Below are 9,828 nucleotides of genomic sequence, written 5' to 3'. Positions count from 1 at the left end.
CAGGCTAGTTGTCTGTAGCTAACAGTGATGCCATATGCAGATTAAAGGTGGCATGTTCAATGAAAGGAAACAAACTTAATGTGTGGCCACAAAATCATAAAAGTCTTAAGATGGGAAGAGTTACCCTCAACTTGTGAATTAAAATGTATCACAATTTTAACTAAAAAATAAAAGTATCTTTTAAAAATTCGATGAGAAACGGCAACACTGGTCTCAACCTCTTCAAGGCAGCATGGGCAAATGGAGTTGTCATGTACGCAGTCACATATTTATGCCACGTGAAGTGACCAGTCAGCAGTCATGTAAGTGGTCTGCAGTTCCGCCTGCACACCTCTCGATGTCTCCCAGTCATTGCTAGGGTTGCCAGACGTACTGCTTTTGGGAGTAAACGTACTCCTTTTTATTGCAATGTACTCCCTTGTACTTCCAAAAAAATATCAGGAAATCTACTCCTTTCTTAGTTTTGTGCTTCTTTTGTACTCCTTTTTCCAGCTATTAATGTAAAATAATTACTGTTGCACAGGTTTTTTGAAAAATAAAAGGGACATAGATTTTGCGAAAAAGTAGTTTATTCTTAAATATCCACAGATTTTACTTAAATTTTATTAATAAGTTTTTCAATTTTAACCTTCATTTGGGTTTACCAGCGGTAAACACTTTGAGAGAAAAGTGCATGCGGCACGCAAGTCTTCGTCGGTTACTTTATAACATACCTCCTGTAACCGTACGCTAATTTCCCCCATTTGGGTCCTTTATACTCCGTCTTTTATCCAACATAAGGCCTCATACTCAGCAATAGAAAAGACTCGGAACTGGTGACTAGGAGGCCGTTCATTCGACCAACGTTATACAGTTTTTTTTTTATAAATACAAAGTCTAAGAAAAAATACACCTGAAAAAAACATGTACCAAAGCTGGCAAAGGATTAAAATTTTTAAACTAATTAATAAAGTAAAATATTTACAAAGATAACGAAAAATACTTTTTTTTGCAAAATCTATAAAGGACCCTATTATTTTTCAAAAAACCTGTTTGACAGTTATTATTTTACGCCCTGTACTTTGCCATTCATATTGTAGGCAACACTACTTAATAAGTAAAGTTAAGTGTGATAGTGAAAAGGTGTAAGCATGGTCGTAGCCAGGTAGGTGCAGGGCGCTCGGGCATAAAAATCAGAAAAATTTTAAATTATAAGGCTTAATTGTTTTTGTTATTTTGTGGCTTATAGCAATTATATTCACCTAAGGCTTAAATTAAAAAATGGCCATACATTCAGGAATAGTCTGGAATTCTGTTATAGAATTTAGTTATTTATTTTCAACATTTATTGTTGCTTTGAAAAAGATTTCTATGATACCTTTGTTTGTTTGTGCCTAATTAATGGTAATTTGTAACAATAAATTGCAAAAAAAAATTAAAACAAAAATGTTACTCCTTTTTTATGATTTCTACTGCTTTTTTCTATCGAAAATAGAAATGTACTCCTTTCTCTGTTTCAGAATCTGGCAACCCTAGTCATTGCTGAGCGAAGTATTAACCAGGTTTCTGATGATGGTGACTTCGATAGCCAAAGCTGGGAGTGCTATAACTGGTTGCGGATCGAGGAATGCCTGAATGCCTGAATGAGTCGATTCTGGCCAAATTATCAAATGTCTCATTACCAGGTACCTCAGCCAGGAAGACCCAAGCATGTACCTCCAAGAGAAAAGTGAAACTTATCCCCACTAACTTCGAAAAAGACCCCAGATCGTGACCCAGAGTCAGTTTTGGAGCCATCGGTGAAGATTCGACAATGTGGGAGTCCGGGCTTAGTGCTGGAATTAAACCAGTATTCAGCCTCAGGGAACTTAACATTATAGAATCTCTTCAACAAAGGTAATGTGGCGTACTATCCTGTGGCACTGAATAGACATATGGGCTCAGATCTCAGCCGCCAGAAATTTTCGCCTCGCCCCAGTCAGTGTTACACCAACATCCGTTTCGTTTTAGTCTGCAGGTGGGCCTTTAAGGCCTCCCCACGTATGAAGACAAAAGTGACGGTAAGTGCAGCAGTGCGTCACGCGTCACACTACTCAAGAAAATTAAGGGAGGTTTTAAAAATAGAAAATTAAAGCTAAATAAAGGGGCTATCCGATTATATGAGGGCCTAAATGAAACAAACCATATCAGTCCCGTGGAAAAAAAGCATACAATTTGGAAAATTATTTTTTCGCGTTGTCTGTCAGGATTGCATGAACACCGTGGCTAATAAAAATTTTTAGCCAAAAAGAATTAGAATCTTAGAGCTTCAAATGCCTTTTTAAAGTCTCAATACCACCATTCTTACCGAAATACGGCCTGTCATATACCCCAGAAAAATGTGGTATTTTTTTTTGCTCCTTTAATTTTTTGGAGTAGAGTATTATCTGCCTACATTGATAGATAAAGCCAAGCAACCATTTTTTTCTTTACTATCGCCAACGTAGACCCCCGTCGAGTCTCCCGTGAACCCCTGGGGGTCCACCTGGACCACTTTGGGAATCACTGATCTAGGCCATCGTTATCTTAGCTAAAATACGAATTTTTTGCCAACAAAAATATTCTCTGTGAAAGGCTTTTTAAATGCCATGGGATCGCTGGTTTTTAAACCACGGCTCTGAAATGCTTAGGAAAGATGTATGCTATTAAAAATTGCGAAAAAGCTCGTCCAAAAAAATATCAGTTAGGGCCTTTACACATTTCAACAACAATATGTACTTCAAGTTTTTTTTTTTTTTATTGGGTACACGTGCTTATGTAATATCGCCTTATATTATTCGATTATCGAACACAAATAGCTAATCTACGTACTTATGTCCCAATATTATAGCAAATCATAAAAAAACGCTAGCGGCGTATCATTAAAAAAAGTATAGTCTATATATGTATTTCAGTTGTTGCCATAGCTGCATTTTACACTCTAATACGAACCCAATTTGCCACAGAGCGAGGACGAGTTCGAATCGACGTCGGTCTGGTGAATTCGTTTGGATGAACTCGAAACGACGTCGAAACGAAGTCGTTTTTTTCATACCAACCGCAACGTAGTTACGACGTCGGTTTGGTGAAGTCGTTTGGGTGAACTCGAAATGACGTCGTTTTTTAATACAATACACAAGTGGTTTTGATGAACTTGAAACGACGTCAAAGCGAATTAATTTTTTCCATACAAAATTTGTTCTCTATTACACTAGAATTTAATCAGCTATAAAATTGCTTTATATATTTTTTTTATTCAGGTTGAAAACTTTGAAATTTTTAAGAATGCTGATTTTTTTTTTTTAATTTTGAACACAATTTGATTGGATTGGTGTGGTTTTTATTAAACATTTTTAACATCGTTTTGCAGTTCGCTAGCATATCGTGTTTTGCGGTTCGAGTCGGTTTTACAGCCCGCCGGCGAGCTGTGCTTTTCATCCGATGGCGAGTTCGCCGATCAGTGTTGCCAGGTTTTCGGCATGAGAAAACGTTCCTCTTGGTCTGAAAAAACGTCATTTCCTACCCAAAAACGTCTTTTCCATGTATGAATTGGTCTTATTAAACTTTTATTGTAGACAAAGGTCCATATGTACGTAAGGTATATTAAAATGTAATTTTGACAGAGCACATTTAAAATTCATTAGTGGTATTCACCAAAGTGAGCAAGTGGCCGGCCACTCTGGTAAAATAGCAGATGAGCTCAAGCAACGACTGTTGACAACAATTTGGTGAATACCACTATTGTAAACTGGTTTGAGATCATTAATATAAAAATCATGTTATACATACACTTGTGATCAGCTGATTAAGTCATCAACATTTTGATCGATTTTAGCTGTTTTTCTTTTGTTATTATTTTTTTCATAAAAGCCTAGCTCATTATATAACTAACACAATATAAATCCACATTTCAAACTTATAAAAAATTATAAAAATCTGCAAAGTTTCAGCTAGAATTTCAAGTTTTTATTCAGATTTTTTAGAATTTTTTTGAGTATCCGGTTTGATAGCCCATTAAATTCCAGGGTAATTATGTGCAAGTTTAAAGTTGCTAAAGAATCGCGTTAATTTTTAAATATTTTTTTTCTTGTAGACATTTGGTAAGGTGGTCGGTTGTCGAAAATGCTAAATTACGTTCTGCTAAGAAGGAACATAGTGCTTTTGCGAGCGTGCGTGTTGCAATAGATCAGCTCTTCCTGATTTGGCTTTTAATATGCAATTGCAAACATTGTAATAAGCCTTGTAATCTCAAGTATTTACACAACCAGCCTTTGAACGCGGGATCATATGTGTCCAAAGAATAAACATCTTTTGAGGCACCTCCTGCAAAAGTTTGTAAAGATTTAATAAGAAAATAATTCAAAATGAGTTCTACTTACAAGATTTAGTAACAAATTTGCCGACAGAGTGATCGTAAGTACTTACTCTACAAGCAAATAGTACGCTATACATTAAATATATTGTGCATAGAGAAAAATTACTGGGAAGTTAAAAAACGTAATTTTTTACACAAAAAACGTCCAAACGTCAACAGGATACAAAAAACGTCCAAATGACGTTAAAAACGTCAACCTGGCAACGCTGTAGCCGATGAACAAATTGTTAACCAGAACGAGTTGGAAACGACGTCGTTACGTTCGCATCACTTTACACATTCGCATCGACATTCGCCTTCGCATCAAATGATACGAATATTTTGCGAATGCCAATGAGTACTTGGGCAACAGTGTTGTCATTTTGGTGTTTTTGGAGCAAGATTTAGCTCTTGATTTTTCTATTTAGCACCGAAAATTGGACTTTAGCTGCTAGCTCTTTTCAAAATTGTCTAGCACTTTTTAGTTCCACAAAGATTTAGTTGTATTTGGTAATATATTAAAATTAGGAATCTGTATTTCAATGTACAAGTGTTGCCTAAAATTTATTTGGCTTTGGTGATCCCAGGCTATCTCCAATTTCGATTAATAATTAGAAAAGTTCCATTCTTAATGCAAATGGCGGGTAAGCAAATGGAAAATTAGCCCAGGAAAATTAGATAAATTTGGTAGGAAATTTGAAAAAAATTGGTAAAAGCGATTTTTTGATGCAGTTTACTTCTATTTGGCACGTAGATCATGGAACCACAGTTGTGCTCATTGCTAGAGACTACGAATTAAACTCTATAACTATTTACGCCAAAGATGTACAATGAATTAAGCAGTAGTGCGAGATAGTTTATTTCTATAATAAAGGAATTACATTAACGATTTACAAATTACCAAAATTTAGATCTTACCGCGGTTCCGTCTCTGTCGGCTTTTTGCAACGAGTGAATTCGTCAAATCGCTGAAGATGGAACCGTGGTTTACAATCTTGCCATGTTCACAAATAAACATACAGAGTTGCCGCATTTATAAATAAACAATTTTAAAGTTTGAAATAACAGCGTTGCATTTGCTAGGCGTTTCGCGACATCCCTCCCCCGTGAATCACACTGATTCACTATTTTCTAAATTAAGAATGGCTAGCTTAGATGAGGCGCGTCTAACGATTCCGTTGCTGGTACGGACATTTGCCTTCCTGATCACTCCATCAGCTCCTGGGTAGACTTCCTCGATGATTCCACGACACCATTGCCTCTTTGGAACAATCGCGTCGCATATAAAAACTGTGTCACCAAGTTCGATTGGTTGTGTGCCCTGGCACCACTTGACACGTCGCGTTAAAGTGGGTAGGTATTCAAGGATCCACCTTTTCCAAAAGTGGTCACGAAGTTGTCTAGCGATACGCCACTGATTTCGTAGCGAACACATCCTTTCGGGTTCCTTGTTGACACTTGGTGTTTGTGCTGTGTTCGCCGAACCGAACAAGGAGTGGTTAGGAGTAAGCGGTTCTTCTTGGTCTGGAGCGATGGGTAGGTGCGTAAGCGGGCGCGAGTTGACGATGTTCTCAGCTTCGCCGAGGAAACATTGAATGGTGTGTTCCCTTGGTGCAACTTCCTTAAGCGTTCCGTAAAACTCCTTTTACGCACTGCACCATTCTCTCCCATACGCCTCCTTCTGATGTATTGACAGGGCAGTTAAACCTCCATTGAATACCCTTCGACGCTAGTTCATTCTGTACCCTTTCGCAGTCGAAAACCTCAGAAAACTTATTGGCCTCTTCGTTTGCTCCGACGAAATTCTTCCCGTTGTCCGAACGTAACCTTACTGGCACGCCGCGCCGGTTGATGCAATTTCGAATTGCGATGATACATGCATCCGTACTCAAGACGTAAGCCAACTCTAGGTGGACGGCTCTTACCGTCAAGCAAGTGAAGAGCGCCACCCACCTCTTTTCTTGCCGGCGTCCTATAGTGACCATAATAGGGCCGAAGTAATCTAAGCCAGTGTATGTAAATGGTCGCACAAAGGGCTCAAGGTGATCCACTGGCAGCGGTCCCATAAGTGAGGTAACTGGTGCAGCTTTATTTATACGACAAACGAGGCAATCGGCTATAATCTTCCGGAGAAGTTGACGTAGGCGTGGAATCCAGTAGGTTCTTCGAATTTCACAAATTGTTGCTTCGGTGTTCTGGTGTTTAAGAACAGCGTGATGTTGTACCAACAATTTTGTAAGAGCGTGATTGGATGGCGATATAACTGGACGTTTCGTACTAAACGGCAACCAACTCGCAGCATCTATGCGACCATTAACTCGCAGCACATTGTCTTCGTCTTTGTATGGCGACAACTGGTATAGATCGCAGGTTAGTGGGATAGGAATGCCATCTGCGATACTCTGGAGATCGAGGGCAAATGCTTCTTCTTGGAAATGACGAAAAAGAAGCTTTTTTGATGCGTCCACCTCTTCCGATATCAAACCCCACTGCTCAGCATGCCAAGCACGTCGGCCACAACGACATCTCTTCGTGAATCGCAGCACCCAAGCAGTAGTTCTCACGAGTTTATTAAACGACGAAAAACGATTAATATCATCAGGTCTATTACTCACAACCAACCGGGCGAATTTCGGGCTCAGCTCTTCTTCATCTTTCAAGCTCTGGTCGTTGAATCCAGCTTCTTTTGGCCAGTCCACTTCATTGCTGAGAAGAAATTTCGGGCCACATAGCCAAAGTGACGTGGAACAATATTCGTGACGGCTCTTTGCTCGGGTCGCCTCATCAGCAACATTCTCAGCCGTAGAGAGCCATATCCAATTTGAAGGCGTCGTTGCAGACAGAATTTCTGCTACACGATGCGCCACAAATGGCTTGTATCGGCGGTGTTCGCTCTTAATCCACTTCACAACCGTTTTTGAGTCTGACCAGAGGATACAGCTGGATGCTTTGACTGCATGCTCCTCTCGTAACGTCTGCATCAGACGAGTACCCAGAATGGCTACTTGGAGTTCGAGACGCGGGACCTTGATTGGCTTCAGGGGTGCACATTTAGCTTTGGAGCATACGAAGGCGACTTCTATTTCGCCAGCTGAATTCGTGGTACGCCAATACGATATGGCGACAAAGGCATCTTCGCTGGCGTCCACGAAGATGTGGAGTTGAAGATCTTGTGGCATACCGTTTCGAAAATAATTTCTTGGAATGCGTAAGTCTAGAGCTAAAGGCAACGTACCGCCGCCAATTGTTCCAGGCGACATTAACACCGTCAGACAATGGGTCATCCCAGCAGATCTTTCGTCTCCAAACCTCCCGCATGAGCAAATTCGCTGCGATTGTGAAATGGCTCAAGAATCCAAGCGGGTCGAATATGAACATTACCATACTAAGCAGTTCTCTCTTTGTGGGGCGCCTATCGCCGTTTATGACCTTCTCGTCTACGCCATGGAATCTCAGCTTGAACCTAAACTCGTCATCGGACGGCTGCCAGTACATGTCTAAGACCTTTTCAATTGGCAGGCTGTCTTTGCTGACGATGGGAACCGTGACGTCAGTGCCACACAAAGCAGTTATTACCGCTTCAGAATTTGAAACAAAGTTTCGCAGCTCGAAACCAGCGCGTTGGTGTATTGCACGTACTTGTCCCGCAACCTCAATAGCCTCCGATTTACTGCTGAAGCTATCTACAAACTCGTCCACGTAGTGATAGTTTAGGATGGACTTAACTGCTCGTGTGGCGTGATTAACATGCATGCTCCAGAGCGTTGGCTGCTTCGACGAATTGCGCGCAACATGGCGAGGAAGCAGCACCGAATGTCATCACCTTCATCTCATAAACATCGGGATCTTGCGTAGTGTTACCATTTATTCAAAGGAATCTTTGTGCACATCTGTCTTCCGGGCGGACTAAAATCTGGTGGAAAATCTCCTTGATGTCTCCACATACAGCTATTGCTCCCTTACGAAAGTGAAACAAATCCGATGGCAATGCACAAAGATCTTGCGGACCCTTCAGGAGATGAGCATTCAGTGACACACCATGTGCTTCAGCAGCGGCATCAAAGCCTCAATTTCCCTGGCTTGTTAGGGTTAACCACGCCGAATTGCGGCAAATACCATGTTTTGTTTTGTAATGAGGCTATCTCTTCTGGCTGGAGTTTCCGGGCGTAATCCTTCGATGCCAAGAAGTCGCCTGTATGCCATTGAGTAACTTTCTGGCAGAATAATGTCGTCACTCCTCCACAAGAGCCCTGTTTCGTACCTTCCGTTTACTCGACGCGTTGTTGTATGTAAGATTACTTTCGCTCGGGTGTCATCTGCACTTTCAACAGGGGGCGCTGGTTTCACTCCGAAGCTTTCTATGGTGAAATAATCAGCCACCAGGTCGTGAAGCTCTTGGTCGCTGGTTTGTTTGACTAAAACACATCGTTGTACGTTGGGCTGAGCCTTTACTGTTGGAAAAAATACACTAAAGCCAAGCTCGGTATTGGCGGCGTATGGTCCAGTGCAATGAATCCTCAGGACTTCCGCAGGCAGACCTAAATGGCAGTGGTCGAGGCCTAGTAGCAATTTTGGCACGGCACCACTATACGGCTCCAACGGCAACTGTCGCATGTGGGTTAATGATTTAAGGTCTTCTTTACTTACGCTTTGTGATGGCAAACACAAACTCGACACGCTATGGACGTTACGCAGATGATGTCTCTTCTCCATTCCTGTGCCACTGATGAACAAGTTGACGACTTGGCTGAGTTCTTCAGCTGCCCGACCTCCGAACCACTGAACATGTAGCTTGCGCTGATGGCCACGTAAGCCCAGCTCCTGTACTAAAGCACTGTCAATCAGAGTGAGAGACGAACCTTCGTCGAGCAAACCATAAGTGTTGACGCCTTGTTCTTACCATAGAGCGTCACAGGCAAGATACGGAATAACAGCTTGTTTTTTTACTAAATTGTTGCTGCAACTCAAGACTGATGGTTTATTACCTTGATTTAGTAAATCTGCAGGTGCTGGAGACGGTTCTGGTACTTTAGCTGAATTCTGAGTCAAATCGTGTAGGAGCTTGTGACTCACTCTTTTACAGCCATCTATAGTACAGGTCTTTCGGCGACGGCAATCCCGTGCAGAATGTCCAGCATGGAAGCAGGAAAAAAATAGGCGGTGACGCTTAGCTTCAGTCCAACGATCAGGTACTGTCATTTTAATGAAGCGTTGACAATCCGCCAACTTATGACAGTGTTTGAAGATTACACATTTCAAGGTTGGTGTCGAATGTTTTTCACGCTGGTTCTCTGTGGCATATAATACTACACGACGTGTTATTATTTCTTTGCTATCGAAACTATGCACAGTGCATATGAGATTCGCAGTCTGAGTAAGCCATTCACTAAAGTGTACTATGGTTGCGTACGGTTGAATCACTGATGCAAACCTGGCCCACTCGATTCTCTTGCTCATTGGCAGTTTATTGACCAGCT

The 9,828-nt window shown here is 41.1% G+C and overlaps 1 protein-coding gene across 1 annotated transcript; it reads right to left on the bottom strand.

Annotated features, from left to right (window-relative positions):
* Positions 1 to 5,973: 5,973 nt before the first annotated feature.
* Positions 5,974 to 7,530, bottom strand: LOC118736298. Its single transcript, XM_036466395.1, has one exon. It carries the CDS (start codon positions 7,528 to 7,530, stop codon positions 5,974 to 5,976), a length of 1,557 nt encoding a protein of 518 aa, XP_036322288.1.
* Between the last annotated feature and the right edge of the window lie 2,298 nt (positions 7,531 to 9,828).

This window comes from Rhagoletis pomonella, unplaced genomic scaffold (genome assembly GCF_013731165.1).
Source record: "Rhagoletis pomonella isolate Grant_MI unplaced genomic scaffold, Rhpom_1.0 Rhpom_scaffold_00003, whole genome shotgun sequence".
NCBI classification, from domain to species: domain Eukaryota; kingdom Metazoa; phylum Arthropoda; class Insecta; order Diptera; family Tephritidae; genus Rhagoletis; species Rhagoletis pomonella.
Note: the sequence above shows the minus strand (reverse complement) of the source record. Positions and strands in the feature narration are given on the sequence as shown.